We start from the raw sequence: 21,638 nt of genomic DNA on the forward strand, positions 1-21,638 counted from the left end.
GGTCATTCCCCAATTTATACTGGAACCTGCTCCAGCACCTTGAGCACTGCAGTAGCTCTTTGCTGGGCTTGCTCTAGTATGTTGAGGTCATGTTTATAGAGGGGAGCTCAGTACTGTTCAGAGTGCTCCAGCTGTGACCTCTCAAGTGTCTATTAGGGGAAGAACAGCTTCCCTTGGCCTGCTGGCTGCGTTCTTGCCAATGCAGCTGGGGATGCAGCTGCCCTTTGCTGAAAGGGCAGGCAATGCTGACTCATGCTCAGCCTGTCCACGGGGACCCCCAGGTCTTTTTCTGTAAAACTGATTTTGAGGCAGTTGGCTCCCAACCTGTACTGCTGCATGGAGTTATTTGTCTTACTGTTTGCTCGCAGGGGCGTGTGGACACACAGTATGCTCACATAAGTACAAGCACACATTACTGCTGCCTACAAAGTGCCCAGATTTTTTAATCAGTTCATTCTGTGATACCTTTAATTGAGACTGCAAAAGTCTCTGCTTAAAGCAGACCTATCACTTGAGGATGATGTATGTTCCTGTTGCAACACTGCGCTGTTTTGTCACCGCTGTTTCATGCTGTGAGGGCACAGATTTCACCACGTAGTTATTTTTCAAGAACAGCTATGACAACAAGTATTTTCCCTTTCAGACTTGTACTAACAAATTCTAGCTAATCTGTATTAGGATTACTAAACGAGACAAAACGAAGCAGAAAAAGGCTATTAATGTCAGTGGCAATAGCACCAGCACTTGCCTTATGCAGCGGATTGTAAGCAGTGATAGCTTGTACCATTTAGTTGTTCATGCTCAGACTCACTTTCACAGCTGGGAGTCAGAAAGGTGCCACGATATGGAGTGGGGGGAACTGTGTAGACTCCATTGTAAGTACCATTTTCCCTCAGATTGCACTGGTAGGATTGGGCTACAGAGAGCCCTCCTGCAAGCTGAGTTTTTATGATATTCAAATGCTACCTCCAGTTGCTAAGAAGTGAGTTCAATGGCTTTTCCCACTGTATAGAATTGAGATTTTTTTTTTTCCTTAGTGAGGAAATGTTTCATGTCACACACTGTGAATAATTCCCCAATATTTATCTTTGCTGTATGAAAAGGGTATGCTTGTCTTGTACGGATTTTCTGGATAAGGTGGTCAAACGGGCAATGTTCTGAGATGTGTTTAGCAGCAACATCATTAATTATGGCTGTGGACAAATTGTTTTATGTGGGCTTCCCTCCTGCTCTCAGAGAAGGAAACTATAGGACACTTCATGTGGTTCTCTTGTCTGCTTGGTCCCTCGTTCAGTTGGAAGAAAGGGGCAGCTATCAGGATTATATTCTGATGCCTGTCGTAGATTGCCTGGCAGATGGGCTAGGGTAAGTTCAGGTGAAATTAGTGGTGAATCTAAATACTAATCTTTGGGAAATGTTGGTTTGTTTTGGAACAATGCATATGCAATGGTGTTATGAATAGTAGGATTTTTCCATTGCTCTCCCAAAAAGGATGTGAAGTGTCTTATAGCAGTGTCTTTAAATGTACTTTTTCTAGGCTGTACCACATACTTTTGAATGGTCCCTATGGTGACAGTGCCGCAGTGAAACTGAACACACAGCGCTGAAATTCTTCTATGTGGAGGACCCAACCATTAAATCTCTTGATAGCCTTGCTACAAAAGGAGCTGTACAGTCATTAGCATGCCATGATATATAGGCGTACAGAGCAGTAACAGAGATTTCATGATGATCTTAAATCTCTTCTTGGCTGACTGCTGAATCCTTCTTCTGCTTCCCTTTTGTTCCAGCACGAGATGAGAACATGGCCACTTTCCGTGGCTCCGAATACCTTTGCTATGACCTGTCCCAGAACCCCATCCAGAGCAGCAGCGATGAGATCACCCTCTCCTTCAAGACGTGGCAACGCAACGGGCTCATCCTGCACACCGGCAAGTCGGCCGATTACGTCAACCTGGCCCTGAAAGACGGTGCGGTCTCGTTGGTCATTAACCTGGGGTCTGGGGCCTTCGAGGCCATTGTGGAGCCAGTCAATGGCAAGTTCAATGACAACGCGTGGCACGACGTTAAGGTGACACGCAACCTGCGGCAGGTAATGGTGAAGGGGAGAAAATACCGGGGAAAAATGTGGTTCTGTTTTATTGAGGTGGGCAGGTGGGAGAGTAATGGAGAAATGAGGAAGCTCAGTGGAAGTGCAAGAGTTTCTCCGCCTTTTCTGGATCTCTGCATCTAAAGGACAGTGAAAAAACAGTAGCTGATGGGAATCGATCCCTCTTGCGATATCTTCATTTCCACTCTATTAATTTTCTGGTTTTTCCCAGTTTGATTTAATAACAAAAATTGTGACATAACTTTACTTTCATCTCCCTTTTCCTTTTCTCTTTTTCCGTTCTCCGTTTTTTTTAATTTTATTTTATTATTTCCTTAATTATGATTCAATCTTATCAGTAATATTCTCGTTGCATTTAATTACTGTGGGAACAGAGTCTTTTTCCAACAGCCAATGCTCTACACCTCTCTCCTTTTTTCTTTCAGTTTTGATAATTATTTAACCATTGCCATGATGTCATAATTCTAATTTTGGAAGTCTTTTGTTTTTCCTTTTCTTTTTCTTTTGTGCGTGCATGTGAGTGTGCAGGTATGCAGGCTGGTGGGTACATGTGTAATTACTTTAACTTTATAGCTTTGGAATTAATTGGCTGGAGTCTTTCTGAGTCTTCTTGATTCTCTGTTCTTCTTTTCTTCTTTTTTATTTCCCCCCTCCCTTTCTTTCTATAATGAGATTCTACTTTATTTCTTGTGTCTCTGCCTATGAGACTCTTCTGTTGGCTGGGAGGACTGGAAAAGTGGAAGGATCAAAAAAGCCAAGCAAACCCAGATCTATCCAGCACCCTACAATTCCACTTTGGAAAAGTTTTTCTGATTTTACCACTGTAATTTTGCACATCTGCGTGCTGCTTTTCTAAGCAGACAACTCTATCAGGTGACGTATGTGGTAGTAGGTTAGTCTTAAAAACCTGAAGCATTCCTCATGAAATATAAATTCAGACGTAAATAGATAAGATAAAATTAAATAACCTTGCTCTGAAAGCTGGTGAATATATCAAGTCACTAAGGCCCATCTGCTGCATGATAAATGAGGTTTACCCTGTGAATAGGAGCTATTTGGTGTCTATCTGATTGGTAGAGGCACCAGAAATAGCTTTTAAACTAAGATTTTAAAATCAGTTTGTGAAAAAAGTATGATCTGTTTATTTGCTTATTAATGTCAATATTAACACAGTCCTCAATAGTTTTATTTAAGTTTGTACAATGTCATTTGCTGAGAGAACAGCTTTTGTGGTAAGATTTTACAGGAGCTAAGAGAAAGTGTGAGTGTAGGATGATTGGTGACAGGGATCAGCAACAGTCTCCATTAGTTAGCAGATATGGGATTTAACATCTTTCTTTTAAATATTCGGGTTTGAGACTGAAGATATTTACTTGTTTTTCCCATGTGAATTCCTGTATTTCCACCTGCTCAGGTTGTCTGGATCTTTGACGACGAATCTGTCCTCAAACTTCCACAAGACTGCAGGGTTCTTACATACGGCAACACGAGTCTGTTTTCACTAGTTTATATGCAGATGAAAATTTGATTTCTTGTGCAGCGGATGGGTCTTACTGATCCTATTTCATTCAGATGTTCCCATCAGTTCAGTAGAGGGAGGTGCACCAAGTGGTTGAGGTTTTTCAGTCTGGAAAGGTCAGAACATACGGCTTTATTTGATGCGGTTTTTTATTTTTAGATGGTCTCAGAATGGCTGGTCTCTGAATATCTCACTATAGCTTACTGGTCATCTTAGTTAATCATACTTTTTATTTTCACCAGAAATTGTTTCTCAATGGGAAAATGTGCCTGAAGCAAAACACATCCTTGCTTTGTGCCAGGATTTGTTTGTATTGTGAAGCAGCAGAAAGTGAGGAAGGGTCACAGGGGGACAGGAAGCTCTCCCTTTCTTTTACTCATCTTTCAGCTAGCGATTTGTTTATTTTCTGGGTCCACGGTTAAATGGAAATGTGTCTGTGCCCCTGTCTTTGATTAGAGCAGGACAGTGTTTTGGCAGTTATTAGAAAGCAGGTGAGCCCCTTGCCACTTAAGCAGCACCACAACTTTGGAATCCTCCCGATCTGTTCACTATGGATGTTTTCTTTAATTCTTAAAGAGTCCAACGTGACTGGGCAAGAAAGAGGATGTTTTAATGAGATGGCTGTGCTCTTTCCAAAGAAAGGCCGGTCTTAAAATCAAATTAAAGAGGTGATTTGAGGTCCAATTCTATAAACAGGCATGCCAGAATGCAGTTCAACCAATAAATATCAACAAGACTGGATTTTTTTTTTGAGTCATCTTTTCCCTGCATGCTTTCACTTTAACTTCTGATCGTGTTAGGTCTCAAAATTAGGACATTGACCCAGAATCTAAAACTGCCCAGAAATTGAAACTGATACAATCCTGCTCGTCCTGAAAGTTGGCATCCAAAAATTATTGTTAAGTTTAACCACAGTTTTCAATAAGGAAAAACCTTACACGCTGCAGCCTTCCTGGCAAGTCTTGTGCATTCTTACTTTTAGTTGATATTACTAAGGATAAAGAAGCCTTAAACCTCTTCAGGATAAAGAGTTTGAAAAGTTGAATGGCTGATAACTAATTAATACCTGCAATGGAGATTTTTCAGGACATAACTGATAATGGTCAGTCTATATCGTGACCTTATAAATCTTTCATTTAACAAGAAGACCAAATAAGGACACCATCCTAAATAAAGTGGAGGAGTTTTTGTTTTTCTCCATTCAGACAGCAGCTTCCAGCAGCTTATGTCTCCTACTCAACCATTTTTCATACAAGCTATGAACCTGTGAAGTTCTTTGATATCTTCATATGTAAGATGTAATAAAGGACAAAGATTGTGTATAATTTATAAAACTTTACGTTTTGTCCTTTATTGCATTCAAAATAATTTTTTTATGTAAGAAATTACCTGTTCTGCATCTTTTCTGACATAAATTAACCTGTAAACTCGCAGCATAGTATAGGTCACTAGTAAGCCTTGTTTCCAGCCGTGCCCATGTTTCCTCAAAAAAAACACCCTAAAAAATTAAAAATCCACCCAACAAACCATCAACAGCTCCAGGTAAATGGGCTATCAGGAGCTTCCCGATGTCATCGTGCCTCTTCCTCTGCTCTTTTTGGGGTAGGAGAAGGAGGTTCTGTGCAACTTTTTTGGCTGTTCCTAGAATTAGAGCAAAATTCTAAATAGCTGGACTTCTGCCCAGTACTTTCTGCAGTTGTTAAATGTTTCGTAGCTAAGCTAGAAGAGTACTAAGTGCTGCATTTTTTGAGATCGAATGACTATCGCAGCAGTTAATCTCCTTAGAGACAAAGTGAACAGACAGATTCCCTTGAGTAGTGATTGCTAATGTCAAAGCAAATCTCCTTGTTTATTTATCTTATTATTTCAGTTAAAACTAAACCCTTTTTGCCTTGTGAGAAACCTTGACTACAAATAGGATCATGGCTGTATTTTACCAGGGCTTTCAGAGCACGTCTGGGGCAGCGTGGTCTGGTAGGAGGAGCAGAGGAGACTGAAGGTCAGACTTCACGTGTCTGTCCTCAGATCTGCTGCTGACACTTGGTCTCATTTTAGCGTGCTCTTCTCCCCAGTTTCCTTGTTTGCAAAAATGGATTTACTAACACAACGCATCACTGAGAGCGAGACTTCCTTGGTGAAGAATTCAGAGGAGTTTGTGCTGTTTATAGCCAAGTATAGAATATTATTGTTTTATTCCCATAGACAGTTAAAATAGATCTGGCACATTATGCTCAATGCCATAAAGTTTTCATAAACTTATTTCCTTAGCCAGTGCACAACTCTGGAATTTGCAAGCAGATCGTTTTTACATGAGGCAGCGTAGATCTTTTTAGTGTAATTTAAGGTAGTTCTTGCCATCTTCAGTCACCCTGGAGCAAGGACGTGGAGCCTGCATGGGCCGCACTTCACTATTAGCACTGAAGCTAGTCACCATGCAAAATCTGCCATAAGGATCTTGAGTTCCCCAGCTGCTACGAATTAAACAAGAAATAACGTGTAGGTTTGAACAGTTGGCATGTTGAGAGGGATTAACAAAACGTCTCCAAAGCTCTGCTAAACCCAACTAAGTGAAGTGACTGGTGAATTCTCCTAGCTCCTCTATAATATAGATGCAGTATAACAGGAGAGACACTAAATCTTGTCAATCTTCTGTCTTCAACCTTGATGCAAGCAACACAGTTCTTCCTACACAATTCCTCAACACATTTCTCCCTACAGCGGGAGAGGTTCAGCTCCTGTAGTCTCAGATGACATTAGTGAGCTACAGGCAAATAGCCAAGCACAGGCATTTTTGTGGGCTTCTCCTGAAAGTCACAAACTCACCTGCTGTAAAGAAACTTGCAGATTGGGAAACTCGGAAGGAAGACTCAGAGTCTTGGACTCATCTTCATCTGCATCCTCCAGCCAAAGGAAATATTGGCCTGCTTGTGCTGCTCTGCAATATTTGAGGGTATAGTGAGGCTTGGAAGAGGAGCAGGAATATAGAGATGGTGGTGGGTGGAAGAAGGGAGTCATGCTTGGGTTTGTGCTGAAGGGGCGAGCCGCGTACTGTGCGTGTACATCTCTGAGGGTAAGGTTCTTATCTGGGGGATGCACCTTGATGGGCATTTGAAGAGTAAGTATTGCACTGTTTTAACTTTGCTTCAGTCCTGGATAATGTATATGAGGGTTGCACAGTTAATGACTAATACCAGGGTGGGAAGACTAGGCAGCACCCTTCTTCTTTACAGTCCAGATGGCATGGTTCCCCATAGAGTCCCAGTCATATTGTCCTCTTTCTCACTTTGTGTGTGTCAGGCGCCCCACGCCTTTTTTTGAGAGACTAACACTAGACCATTCATGCAATGTGTCATTTTTACTAACCAACTAATGTACTAACACCCTAACGACTCATCTTTGCTTTTAGTTATTTTAATTAACAATCGTTCTGTTCACGATTTTTTAATTTCCTTTCTTCCCCCTTTTCCGCAAAGCACTCAGGCATTGGACACGCTATGGTAAACAAACTACATTGTCTGGTAGATATCATTCTTATTGTCTCTTTTTTTGGGTTTGCCGTGTGTTACCTGCCTTTTCCTCCCCCTACCCCCTCTTTTTCCCCCCTCCTTTATACTTCTTCCTTTATTTTAATTTCATCGAAAACGCATTTTTATTTATTTTTTCTTTTTTTAATGGAAAAATGAGCAACAAAAGCAACTAACAACTCTTCTGGAAATGGGGTTTGGACTTTTCTTTCATTGCTTTCTTCACCTCCCTGTTGAGTTCTTTTCCATTCCAGTGATAAATTGTTGGGTTTTTTCCCCCTTGCTTTCAAATTTAGCTTTCTCTCTTTTGCTTTGGTTTCCATTTTGCTTTTGTTTTTTCCCCTTTTGGTTTTTTGCTTTGTTTTTTTTTTAATTATTTTTACTCCGAAGGTTTCTAGATCAGAACCATTGCAGGGCCTCTAGTCCGTGGTGGTCAAGGCTCTCTTTTTCTCTCATCCTTTTGTTGTGGCAACGGCTATTACAGGCAAACTGGCCAGAGTTGTCCTCTTTCTCCTGATTTTCACCCCTTCCCTCTCTCCTCCTCCTCTCTCTGCCCTGCTCTCTCTCACTTTCTCTCTGACCTCTACCTGCCGTGGCCAACAGGAGCTCAGCCGGTTGTTTGTTTCAGTACACACTCTGCATGGCATGTCCACGTCTGGTGACTCGCCCGTCTCCTCCTGGCCTCGATCTCTTTTCCTCCATCTTCCCTTCAAACCACTAACAACATCTAAGCAAAAACACATCGAATTCACTTGCTCCTCGCCCTCCTTCTGTCCCCCTTCACCTTCCATGTGTTCGGGGTTAGAGTTTCTGGGGACATTTCTGTTTGGTTTTGAGTTTTTTTTGTCACCATGGGGTTTGTTTGGTATTTTTATTTTTGATTGCATGCACGTGTGAAATAGTTTTCTCTCTCTCCTTCTCCTCTCTCTTCTCTCTTTTCTCCTGTCATCTTTCTGGGCTCCAGATATATTGGCATGACGTGTCAAAGTGCAGTGTGTGCACGCTTCATGTTTCCTTTCTTTCTCATCTCTCTTTCTCTCACACCTGTTGCCGTGTGGTTGATTTAGTTTGATTTAGTTTCTTTTGATTTATTTCCGATTCATCTTTTGCTTATGAGTTTGTAATATCCTTTTTTTTTTTTGGGGTGGTGGGTGTGTGTCTCCCTAGGTACATGGCATGCACATCCATAATGTATTGAAAGTGAGATCCCCCCCCGCCCTCCCCGAATGCATGACCGTCAGTGTGCCGTGAGCAAAAGAAACATGAAAAATACAAAATACCAACCTCGTCTTCATTAGTGGTTTTTTTTTTTTTACTAACAACCATAACTAACTGTAATCATTAAAATAAAGACTAATTAATCATAAAATCAGCTAATGTGAGAAATCTCTTTCAAGGACAGTTCCATTTTCTGGCCTGAATAGATGGAAAGCATCTGAATGGGTAGACCGCAGGGGTCAGCCTGACAGTGCTGGTACACCAGAGAGGGGACAAGCAGATGCTGGAGCATTTCAATTGTGGGTGAAGCAGACCAGAAAATGGAGCTTGGCTGAACTAAAAAAACCACAAACCATACCAAATCTCAACAAAATCCTTAATAAAACTGACATAAAAATATAGGGGAGGTCACCTGTGCTGCTCAGGATTGTAAGGTCATTGCTGGGATTTTCTTTGTCCGTTCTGTCCCTCGAACAGGTGACAATCTCTGTGGATGGCATCCTTACCACCACGGGCTACACACAAGAGGACTACACCATGCTGGGCTCGGATGACTTCTTTTACGTGGGAGGGAGCCCCAGTACTGCCGATTTACCTGGCTCTCCAGTGAGCAACAACTTCATGGGCTGCCTCAAAGAGGTAACTGCTTCAAATTGCTTCTTGTTTCTGTGCTTTCGGTTTCTCAAAGTCATTGCTCTTTCCTGCCTTTTATTACACACTCGATGTCTTTTCCTGATGCTGAATTTTACACTGATGCTGCAACGGCTCTGTAAGGATAAACTGGTCATTCGGACAGACAGAAGAAATCACAAGCTCATGGTCAGAATCAGACCATTAGTGCTTGGATTACAGAAAACCTGCCCATGGCAGTGGGAGAGGTGCCTTCTGTAGGCTGTTAGCTGTTCAGAGGGAAGCATTACCATCTCCTAAGCACTGAGGCAATAGCCATTTAAAAAAAGATAAATGGCTTTTGATTACTAAGCAGCATTTTTGGGTGAAAGAAACCATCATTGGAATCATATTTAGGCTCTTTTCTAAGGTGCTGGATTTCACCTGGTGATTGTCAATTTACCAGGAAGATACAGAGGAAGAATAAACTGGAAAAATGAAAGTTGAGGGTGGCATAAAATATATGCATAAATTAAATGCGAAGAATGTGGCAATAATAAAGTGTGTGGACTTGGAGCACACGACATTGGCAAGCCCACGTAGGCGAGCACTGCTGCATTGGTCAGGAATAGCTGGCTGGTTTCCACAGCCATGTTATCTCCTGCTTGTTTTCCTGCTCTGTCACATAGTTAATCCATAACTTCGAGAAAATCCACATGTGGATAACAGAGATTGGACTGCCTGGTTAGAGGCAGGAACCAGAATAATAGACCAGTGTTCCTTGAAAGAAAAATCACTTAAAAAACAAGTTGAAGCTTCAGCCCAAATCAGAAAGTTGGTGCAGTGGTTTGGGTGTTAGGCTCTGCAGTCAGCTTTTGTCTTCTTTCCCAACTCTTCTAATAGAATTTGTGATGATCACTGTCATAAATGATGATGTAGATGCTGACACCACCAAAATATGTTATAGAAAGCTTACTGAAAGCAACCTTAAGTTTTCTGTCAGTTGACTTCCTAGCTAGCCTGGAATAAGAGTTTCTTGCAAGAGTTTCCTCCCCAGTGTTGTGGTTCTGTACTAATACTGTTTTTCACAGGTTGTGACTTGATGGGTTTAATTTTATTTGCAGCCAGGAAGGTTGTCATAATATCCCGTTCGTGTGAACATTTGAAATCAGAGGGAAGGCAGAGCTGGGTTTTCATACAGCAGTCATGGACACAGCAACGCTGAACTTGGTGTTGTTCTGCAGCTGTAAATGCCTGACAAGTTACCAAGCTACAGATGCTTGGCTCTTCCAACCTTGGTTGTAAGTTATGTGCCACTCCTTTGATGTGAGCGATGGCTGTCAGAGTCTGGAGCTGCTCTCCTGCCTGATCTCTGGATTAGTTAAGGGGATGCACATATGTGTGCAGTATGCAGTATGTGAGTATCTTATACAGGAAATAAAACTGCCCTGCTGAATAGAAACTGTCATACAGACATCAGATCCTTCTGTTTTCATCTATAGAGCCTTGGGCCTGATTTTCATAGGCACTGAGCATCCCAGCTGGATTGGAATCAAGAGAAGATACAGCTTCTTAGTGTCTCCTTAAATCAGGATCTTAATTTTATTTATGGATGCTATGAACATAACACTTAGCAGAGGCCATTTTTGTGTGTGCTTTAAGTCAAGCCAATGGAGCAGAGAAAGCGGTGACAAGAAAATCTTCAGCAGCTTTATTATTTATATAATCATTTGTATTCTGTTAGCTTGCACAATGTGCTACGAGCCGCTTACGTAGCTGTCCCAGGCTCCTAATGCTCTGTGAGAAGAAAAAACCACCACTTAAGAATGAGAGGAAGGAGAAGAAAACAGATAATCAGAATGTGCTTTGTAATCTTAACTTGACCAGGCAGTGGCAGGAGATGTGTAAGAGCAGCTGTCTAGACTGAGAGGCAGGCTGGTGCTGCCTGGGTTCCACCTATAGTCTGCATAGTAGCAACCTGCTCTTAGTAGTGGCCTTGTAGTGCTTTCAGCTGCTGTGAAAATGTGCCCAAACTACACATTGCCTGGGCTCTGAGGAGGAATTCAGTATATGCTCTCCACCAAACATTAGTGCAGGGTTGTCAGGGGGAGGCAGCTGGAAATGGGATAAATGGAGAAAATGCAATATTTCAAAAGGAAAGCCTTGTTATTGATTAGCACTTTACACGTCCAGTCCATCATTCCTCCAGACCCCTTAGGCTGGAGGAAGAGTTACTAAAGGTATCATGAGGAAGCATAAGGAAGTTGAGCATTGTGCTTTTCCTTGGTTCTGGTTTGGGCAAGTGGAGGTGATGGGGAGCTGCAGTTAATGAAGAAAGAGCAGCCTTAGATTGCTGTCAGAACCCTGACAGAACCCAGAAGTGCAGCTGTAACGCTGACGGCTGCATGGGGCAGGGACCAGAATAGACAGCCTGCATAGGTTGAGAAGTTGTAAATGTAGTGAGTTATTCTCAGACATCAAAGCAGGCAGTGCTTTCATTAAGTGCAGCTCTGGATCAGTTGAGCAGAGAATAGTTTGCCCTGGAAATTCCTCCCAGGATTGTTTTTTCTCTTCTTTTCTTTGCTAGGGATGAGAACACTGATGGCAAAGGTAGCAGGATCAACCTGACATCCACCCAGAATTAGGGGATGGTTCTTTTGAACGTTTTCTTTGTTTACTTCTGAAATGCCAGGGTGTATCTGTGCAGTGCAATGCAGCAGGGTATGAAAGAAATGGAGCTGGCTCGAGAAAGCTCGAATGCCTGTGGGGATCAGTGTGACCTCCTGGGGCAGCCACCTTTGATCCTTGAAGAGACAGAACTGGGTTAGCACGGTGCTTGTGTGCCTATAACATTTCTGATTCCGGAGATTCAGTTGGCTCTTCTGCATTTCATGGCCATCTATTTCATAAATATATCTCTACAGATTGTTTTAAAATTTCTCTCTGTGGCCAAGAAGGATGCTTAGCCTCTCATCAGCCAGTACTGGAGTAGCCTGAGCTTTTCAGGAAAATATACTAAGCTAAGGAAGTCGGAGAAATGGGCAGATAGACCATAATAGCAAATATTATTCCTTTCAGTTTGTGCTTTCTGGTAGAGCAATGCTCTTTTTCACTGCTGAAGTCCTAGCTATGTAATCATCTGTTCCCAGAGACATAGCACATCCCAAGTGGATTGCACTGCTGTTTGCAATGGTGAAGAGCATCCTGCCAAGCCCTGTAGTAGTGATCCCTTGAAGATGTTAAAGCAGGATGGACTATTCCAACTCCTTTGCGTTTGCTAAAAACTTCTCTTAGGGGTGTCTTGCTTTTCTGGGAGGACAAAGGGATTGATACAGGCTTTGGAATGAAACTTGCCACTTTCACCCTGTAATTCCTGTTATTTCGTTTGGACTGTGTCAGCCTCACAGTACAGCAACCAAACCACTTGTGTAGGCACTGAGGGATCCTTGAGCGAAGCTTTGCCTCCCTGCTTCCTCTGAGATCACATGCAGGTGCTGGAGTGCGGTGGGGCAGGGTGCCTAATGACCCTCTCTGCTGCTCTGCAGCTGGGAAGGACTTCTTCCCCCCACGGGGGTTGGTGGTAGGAGGAGGGATGGCTCTGGCAGGGTCGACACTTCACGTGGTCAAAGTCCAAGCCTTGACGAGGAGGGATTGGAGGGTGTGAGAGTGTGTTCCTGGCAAGGAACAAAGCTGCTCTGCTGCAGGATCTAAATAAGCTGTGGTGAAGGTAACAGTGTTTTCTTTGAATTATCTGAGCCAGTATTTCCTCTTTTCACCACAGAACACATCCTCCTGCCTCTTCTTTTCCTTGTGGCTACAGGTTCTGATTGAAGAGATTCCACTACAGTGCTAGCAGTAATATACCTAAATCATAAATCCAAGTGCAGAATGTGGATTTTGGGTTGGTTTTTTTTACCCATTTTCATCAGAATGAAAGATGTCCCAGTGTCTGGTAGCACTGTTTATTTTACATTTCTCTGTAGCCATCCTGGCAGTGTTGCAGTGTACCCGACACCGCAGTGAGGGAGCAAGATCAGAAAAAAGAAGTAACTTTTTTCACGAAAATTTTAAAAGGCAGAATATGCAAATAGGGCAGCACACAGACATCAAACGTGGACGTTGCATTGTATTTGCATAAAATCTAAGGCTTTCTGGACCTTCAGTCTTAAGATAAATTGTTCTAGAGAATTCTGAGGGGAAGCTGGTGTATTTTGTATCATGGAGGAAACCAGATACAGAGATGGCATAGGAGGAGGTACAGAACTAAATCTGAGCCAAATGGGCAGTAATGGTTTCTAATGGGTGTCAGGGAAGGAGTATCAGTGCTTTAAGAGTCAGTGAATGGATAAACAGTGAGAAGCAGTGGTGGAAAAGGAAAAAGAGAGCATGGCCCAGGCTGCTCAGAGAGGTTGTGGAGTCTCCTTGTCTGGAGACACCCAAAGCCCTGGCCGTGTTCCTGTGTGACTGCTCTGGTGATCCTGCTGTGGCAGGGGTTGCACTGGGGGAGCTTTCCAGGGCCCTGCCAACTCCTCATATTCTGTGATTCTGTGTAATGGTTTCTAGAGGCACCCATATGGTCAGAAAGGAGGTAGGACAAGAAATGCAATGACAGACAGGTATGTTTTGCGTGTACTGGAGACTCCTGGGGAGGAGGTTTCAGTAATCAGAGTTGGAGCTGGACAGTGGCTGGGTGGGAAGTTTCAGTGTAGGCAAAGAGGGGAAAACTGGATTTCAATCTCTGATCACTAGGGAAGGGAGGGAATCTGATTATTTCCTAGGCTGTATTAGGGAGCCAGCCATTTGGATTTGATTTACTTGGAACAGCACTTAGATGGTACAGATGGAGGTGCTTTAGAAAAGCCTAAGATGGTCCCAAGAGAATGGACATGCATGAGAGAATTTATGAATTCTACACATTTTTCCATCAGTGCTTTATTAAAACCTCAGTTCTGAAAAATGTTGATTGGTACTAGCAGCTTGATGGAAGCAGTGAGGTTTGCATATGGGCAGAATATGGCAGAAATAATTGCAGGGGTCAGGCACCATCTGGCCGTGATGGGAGAAAGCTGTGAAAGCTTAGATCATTTCTATCTGCAATTTAACTGCTAGGAGCCAGATTTCCAAATGGTTTATGAGTGTGTCCAGTTGCTGTATATACATCTTGGATGCTATCTGTAAGCCAGGTCTTTTTCAGGCCTATTTGCATGTGTAATGTTAATGGTGATGTGATTTCTGTTTGGGGATCGGTTTTTCTGGTTGGAGTGTCACATGGGAGGAGGCTGAAGGTGCAGAGAGAAGAAGGTGTAAAACATAGAGGCAAAGAAAAACAGCCCGAGTGGGAAGATGGGCAGATGGAGGAAGCTGCAGTTGTTAAGAGCTCCTCCCTAACGGGGAGACCAGATAGCCCAAAAGCATTTGGATGCCCAAGATCCTCTTCCAGAGCCACAATTTAACAGAGCTCCCGAAATGCATAAGGGGAGAGTGAGGAATCCACAGTGAGGAATTTTGGTGATGCTCTGTAGGGGAAGTTACCACATGAATGGCATTGATTGCCCCCACATGTTGGTCTGGCACTGCTGCTCCAGCTCCTCTGTTGCATTTGGATCAGTCTGTCTGAGGTCAGGCGTGAGCTTCTGTGATGCAGATGGAGAGTGTCATAGAAACAGGGAATGGTTTGGGTTGGAAGGGACCTTAAAGCTCATCCAGTCCAACCTCTGCCATGGATACAGATGCCTCCCACCAGACCAGGTTGCTCAAAGCCCCATCCAATGTGGCCTTGAACACGTGAGAAATTCACATCCTGAGTTTTGGAGTATATTTATGTAGTGTCTTATGTTTTTTTTCTAAACTGTGATTCTTGTGAATAGCAAGGATCTCACCCAGAAAAGCCAATGGTACAGTTTGATGCACTGTGACTCTGTACTTAGTAAATACTTGTACTAAAAGTGTAATTCATAATGATTAATATTATTAGCTCATAGGATCCTTCGTCTGAAGAGTTCAGTAGGTGGCATTTTCAAAGCAGCCTCAGATTTTGGCTTCTTTCAAATCGACAGCTAAAAAACAGTACCAAAGGGAGTAAATGTCATTATCCTCTCCCTTCAAATGCTGCAGCTGAGGCACAGATGTGATGTGACTTTGTCAGCATCATATAGGATAAAAGAGAGACATCCTACCTATTGCTCCATCTCCTTTTGTTGCTCTTTGCACCCTCCTGGCTGGAAGGGCCTATGTCTTCAGTATGGTGTAAGAGTCACAAGTGACTGTGCTTGCTGGGGAATACGAAATGTTCCTGGAATTACTGCAGCCTTGTTTCTCTGAGGAATGTTCTTCTTTACCAGTAACATTTACCAATTTCTTCTTCTTTTGTCCTTGATTTCTTTATACATTCCTGTCAAACTGAGAAGGGGACAGGCGTGAAAAACAAGCTTCGAAAGATTGCACTGGGCATATATAGGTTATGTCAAAAGCATATCTTAACTTGCCAATCGAACTTGTTGCTGAAGGGCATGAAATGCCTCCCTACTTTCTCTTAAGAATCAGCTCAGGTGAGGAAATGAAGGAAAAATCCAGAACAGACCCTACTCTCAAGCAACCTAAGTAGGTTTGAGGCTGAGGCTGGGGACTATTCAAATGAAGATCAGTCCTGAGCAAACAGATGGTGTTGCAGCTCATTTTTGAATGGGAGTAAGGTCTGATGGGCATTTCTCTGCATTTTTGTGCTGTTTCTGTTGGACTTCAGTCTCAGATATTAGGAACTCCCTCATAAGTGCAGTAACAGGCTGCCCAGAGAGGTTGTGGAGTCTCCTTCTTTGCAGACACCCAAAGCCCTGGCCGTGTTCCTGTGTGACTGCTCTGGTGATCCTGCTGTGGCAGGGATTGGACTGGGGGAGCTTTCCAGGTCCCTTCCAACTCCTGACATGCTGGGATTCTGTGTATCTTATGAGATTTCTTCCATGCCTGACCAGAATGGGAAATGATCTTAAACTGTTACTGGATTTGGGAGGAGGCTCTTTAATGAAGTACCTGTTGCTCTGCACGTTCCAGAGGTTAATATTTCACTTTCTCGTGTTCTCACATTTTTAGTAAGGATTAATGGCCTGGCCCACAGGAACTAAAATCAGTAGTCTTGTACAGTAGCGTGCTGGCAGCACTGCAGCTTTGCTTTAGCTAGGGAGTTATTCAAAGCCTCTTTTCCTTTTATTACTTAGCCCTTGCCTACCCTACAGAAGAAAGGTTTCTGCTGGCATTATTGCCTTGCCTCATGCATGACACAGAAAAGGACTTTGTCAGCTTGGCTTAATTGCATCCACAGCAAGAGTTTTGCTGGCATAGTGATATTGGATGATGATTTGTTGCAAAAGAATGTAAGCTAAACTCAATTATTGATTGATCTCATTCATCAGATGTTTCTGACCTCAAATGGAAGAGTAACGTACTAATGACCTGTCCATAGAAAATGTACTCAACACCTGCCCATATGTCCATGGAAAGTATTCCTGTTAAGGAGGAAAACAATTTGAAATTATCTCATGAAATTAGTCCTTAGTGAAGGTATTTAAGTACAAAAACGAAGTGCTAGAATTACTTTGCACTTAAAACATGGGAGATCCAAAGACAGGAGCTGAAGTTTTGAACAGAGAGGTAGAGGAGGTTTTATTTTATCATCTGTGTACTGAAACAATCACTAGGCTCCTACAATCTTTTTCTTTAATGAAATTTACATAGCAAAGGCTTTAGAATCCTACAGCAGTAATGAACCTAGATGTAGAAACTGTTTTGTTGTTGGTTTTTTTTCATAGCTCTGTCCACAAATCAAACAAATACAGGTTCTAGTTAAGATCACATTTATGACAATACGGTCTCTTGTTCTTTGGAGTCCTTATCTGTAGTCAGCCAGCGGGTTGCAGGTGTTCTAGGTCAGCCCCTGTGTTGGGGGATTAATCTAATAGATAATTCACATATCAATGGTTCAGTGACATTGAACTCCTGAAGCTAACGCGCTCTTAGAAAGTTTACAAAAGTAAACCCAAATGGCCAAAGTCTGATTAATAAAGTACATATGTAGTTTGAGCATACATTTTTAAGCAAGCATTGATGAGCAAATACAGATACTGAAACTTCCTATGCAGGAGGTGTAAGAAGCATCTTTTTGCAGGGCTGTTTGAACTGTGTGCTGCCACCATGCTCATAAGATAAAGAGAATCCACAGAGCCAGAACAAGATGTGGTCTAACCCAGTCTGACTCTCTCCAGCTGTCACTGGAGCAGGCACCCAGGGAGGAAACCAGCAGCAGAGGTTGGTGTTCACTTCATCCTGGTGCTGCAGCCATCCGTGCTTGCTTTGTGGCAGGACCATCAGGAGCGGGCTTTTCTGAATGAACCCAACTCCTGCTGAGCTCCTGTACCTGCAAGGGATGTGCCATGTGCTGTTCAGAAAATAGGAGTGTTTATAGGCTGTCATGGTTAGAGTCCAGTGGGCAACTGAGCACCACAACGCTGCTTGCTCACTACTTCCCCCTGGATGAGGAGAAGAAAATGTAACAAAGAGTTTGTGAGCAGAGACAAAGGACAGGGAGGGTTCACTCTCCACTTACAGTCATGGGCAAAAGACAGACTTAACGTGGGGAGAAAACCAAACAATTTAATTTGTTACCAGTAACATCACAGTAGAATAGAGAGAGATACAACCAGATCTTGAAGTCAATGCCTTCCTCCACTCCTCCCTTCTTCCTGAGTTCAGCTTTGTTCCCAGTTCCCTTACCTCCCACCTCCCTCCCAGCAGCACATGGGGATGGGAATGGGGGTTGCAGTCCGTTCATCCCATGCAGTTTCTGCTGCTCCTTCCTCTTCAGGGGTAGGGAGGATTCCTCCCACTCTTCCTCTGCTTTCACATGGCATCCCTCCCACAGGAGGCAGTCCTCCACCAACTTCTCCACAGTTTGCCCACAGCTGCAGTTTCATCACAGACTGCTCCAGTGTGGACTTTCCTTCCATGGGGTGCAGTCCTTCCCACAGACTGCAACTTCCCATGGAGTCACGGCCTCACTGGGGGCAGCCACCTTCTCGTGTAGATCACTATTTTCTTCCTTTTCTGTTCTATTAAACTGTCTTTATCTCAACCCACGAGTTTTACTTTTTCTCGATTCTGTCCCTTCCCACTGAGGTTGGGGGAATGAGCGAGCAGCTGTGTGGTGTTTAGCTGCGGGTTGGGGGAATGAGTGAGCAGCTGAGTGGTGTTTAGCTGCCTGCCAGGTTGAACCACAGCAGTAGTTCAGTGAACTTAATAAACTCTTGGTGCAGGTGAATACTCAGGCAAAAAATTGGAGAGACACTTTTATTTGTCACTCCTTATGGTGCATTAAAGAGATTAAGGATCAATTTTATACTGGCAGATAGAAATACCAACAAGACTAGTTTTGGAGAGCCAGTACCTGCTGTATGCTAATATTCATAAACCAAAGTCAGCTGAAAATTATGAGAAGTTGCAAAACTGTGCTGTTTATGGACATGTGTATAAGATAGGCACTTTCAGCCTAGGAGTGAGCGGGATGCTCATCACCAGGGAAGGTGAAGTGAGAGTGTGCTTTTTTGGCATGTAGGGTTCGATAGCTTGGCAGGCAGAGGGTTAATAGCATGGTGCATACAAACCTTAATGCATTTTCCAGTGCTTTGATATGCCCTCTGACTCTTGGCATAGCTGTAATAATAATGAGAGAAGCACCTTTCCTTCACTATTTGAATACTTGCTCGAAGCTCAGGAATTGAAAGGACTCTGCTCCCTATATAACTGTGTCCCCCAATGCACTTTCTTTTGATGAAACTAGTTATGCTTCTTTTGAAGTTACCTTTAACAGCGGGAACAGGCACCACTGGGTTTGAGGCTAGAACTTCTAACTTAAGCCCATTTCAGTCTGGCTTTGGGGACCATTAGCAAATCCACAACCTTCTCATTAGTTGTTTATTCTTCTCTTAGTATTTTACTTTCATTGCAATCTTCAAATACGGAGGTGCCCGGCAGTGAATATCATACTCTAGCTGTGCTTTCAAGGTAGGTTGTGGTCATTCAATCGTGGTGTGCAAGGGCTGGATCCAGACTTTTAGAGCTCTAATTAGAGGAGATTTTCTGGCTGTAGTAGCTTATATCTTGTTTGACAAGCGTCATCTCTTTGGGAGCAGCAACCACTATATAATCCTCTTGCCTGACCCTGAAGGCTAGGCTGGTGCTGTGAAGTGTGCACATATTGTGAGCAAGACTGAGCTGCTGCTATCCACCGCAAAAAGCCAAGCTGCTGAGCTGCCAATGAGGGAGGCAAGGAAGGATGATGAGATTTGAATGTTGAGCGGGTGGGCTGGACAACTCCTCCCAGTTCCACCACTCCTCTGTAGCAGTGAGCCAGCGAGCTGTCAAGTGTGAGTAGGACAGGAGGAGGCAGGCAACTAATGGGTAGCATCTGTTACTTTGAGCTGCATGGAAAAGGCAATGGGCTTGATATGATATGGCCAGATTTCGAATTGTATCTGATTTTCCTTCTGTTCTAATTCTTTGTCATTGCTGCTCTCTGGCTTTGCTCTGCTCATGTTGATGTCTGTTGTACTGAATATCTACATTTTGGGATTGTTTCTTCTCTCTGTTCCCTTCAAACTGCTCAGGGAGAATTCATTTAGTTCAGAATTAACAGTGGATTTATCTAGATCTCTAAGCAATTCAGTGGGCATAATGTAGGTGTATGGAAAGATGCAATTTAAGCTCTGAACTGCTTATCACAGGGTTTTATACTTGGAGCTACTGTTCCATAAGTGGAGGTTTAAGAAATGGTAATATCAGAACTCAAAGTTGAGTTAGGATCTGCCCCCCTGCCCCTGCTTCTTGTAGCCAGGCAGACGTAAAATGTAGTAGCACAATGAGATGAATGTTTAACAGGTCAAGTTAGGGGAACTTCAGGAGGATTGCTGTGTTTGTACTGTAGCTACTGGTGACTTCACATTGCCAGATGTGGGTTGACCCTTGCTGGATGCCAGGTCCCTAACCCTCCGCCTCCTCAGCTGGACAGGGGAGAGAAAATATAATGAAAGGCTTGCGGGTCAAGATAAGGACAAGGAGAGGTCATTCAGCAATGATGAAGGATTCATTCACTCCTCCCTTCTTCCTAGGCTTAACTTTACTCCCTGTTTTCTCTACCTCCTCCCTTCCAGTGGTGCAGGGGGTCTGGAAATGGGATTCTGGTCGGTTCATCACATGTTATTTCTGCTGCTTCTTCCCTCTCAGGGGGAGGACTCCTCACACTCTTCCCTTGCTCCAGTGTGGTTCCCTTCCATGTGATGCAGTCCTTCAGGAACAGACTGCTCCAGCATGGGTCCCCCATGGGGTCACAGGTCCTGCCACCAAATCTGCTGCAGCATAGGCCTGTCTTTCCACAGGTCCTGCCAGGAGCCTCCTCCAGCGTGGGCTTTCCACAGGGACACAGCCTAATTTGAGCATCCACCTGCTCCAGTGTGATGTTCTCCACAGGGGAATCTCTGCTCTCACACCTGGAGCACTTCCTCCACTCCTTCTTCACTGACCTTGGTGTCTGCAGAGTTGTTTCTCTCACATATTCTCACTCCTCCCTCTAGCTCCAACTGCTGTTGCACAGCAACTTTTCCCATTCTTAAATATGTTATCAAAGAGGCTCTACCACCATTGACTTGACCTTGGTCAGCAGTGGAGTCCGTTTTGGAGCTGTCTTGAGCCAGCTCTGTCTGACATGGGGGCAGCTTCTGGTGTCTTCTCACAGAAGCCACCCCTGTCGCCCCCTGCTACCAAAACCTTGTCACACAAACCCAATACACCAGAAGGAAGAAAACTGAAATGCTCCTACTTCATAAGCACAGATTTTAGCACTTGAGGAAGAGCATTATTTATCTGTGAACTGTGTGGAGCTGATGACACACAACTGAGCAGTACCATCTGCATCCAGGAAAGCAGTGATGTGTGTTTGCAAGTCACCAAGCTCCTCTGGCCAGAGTGGAAGTGACTGAGAGGTGGTGTCTCAGTTCTAGCACCCCGAGAGGTAGCTGTGAGTGATGCCAACAAAGCTTTCTTACTGTATCACTGTTAGCAAGCAGAGGGAACCCAAGTAGAGGTTTGGGAAAGGTGGAAGAGATGAAAAATGTCGTTTAGAAATGGGCCTTAAGAATGGCATAATCATCCCTGTTAAATCTGTGCCTTTCTTTCTGATTATTAGCCGTTTTAAGTGGAATGGGTTTTGCATCTAGAACAAGTGTCTGAACAGATGATTAATGGTTTTATCTGTAATAACTTTACATTTTATAGAACCCTGCTAGGAGTCTGCATCTGGTGAGCCAAGCTATTTAAAGCTGTGTTAATTCTGTTAATTGCTCTACTTTTATTTGGATTGCTGGCACCTGCGGGCTTTAGGATAATGTAGGGAGGGGGGTATTTTCTATCCCTCTTTCTAGCTGAGGAAAATGGAGAGGACCATTTCCTCAGCTAGGAACAGCAACCTTGGCAGAACATCCTGGCTGGATTGGTTGTCCTTGAGATTTCCCTCTTTTACTACAGCTGAATGCAGGGAGATGCCAGCCAGAGGCAAGATGTTCCCTTGATTGGGGCAGGAGGTAGGCGGACAGTCTGATTTTGGATGCACTTGCCATCA

At 43.5% G+C, this 21,638-nt stretch overlaps 1 protein-coding gene across 1 annotated transcript in view; it reads left to right on the forward strand.

Moving 5' to 3' along the window:
* Window positions 1-1,790: 1,790 nt before the first annotated feature.
* LOC104540333 (neurexin-3-like) overlaps window positions 1,791-21,638 on the forward strand; it is a gene marked incomplete at its 5' end in the record, with an annotated part of 50,479 nt that continues 30,631 nt past the window's right edge. The window contains 2 exons of the mRNA XM_010184118.1: window positions 1,791-2,092; window positions 8,849-9,010. Coding sequence (XP_010182420.1) covers window positions 1,791-2,092; window positions 8,849-9,010 — 464 coding nt within the window. The remainder of the gene's footprint in view (window positions 2,093-8,848; window positions 9,011-21,638) is intronic.

This window comes from Mesitornis unicolor, unplaced genomic scaffold, assembly GCF_000695765.1.
Source record: "Mesitornis unicolor isolate BGI_N332 unplaced genomic scaffold, ASM69576v1 scaffold7605, whole genome shotgun sequence".
Lineage (NCBI taxonomy): Eukaryota > Metazoa > Chordata > Aves > Mesitornithiformes > Mesitornithidae > Mesitornis > Mesitornis unicolor.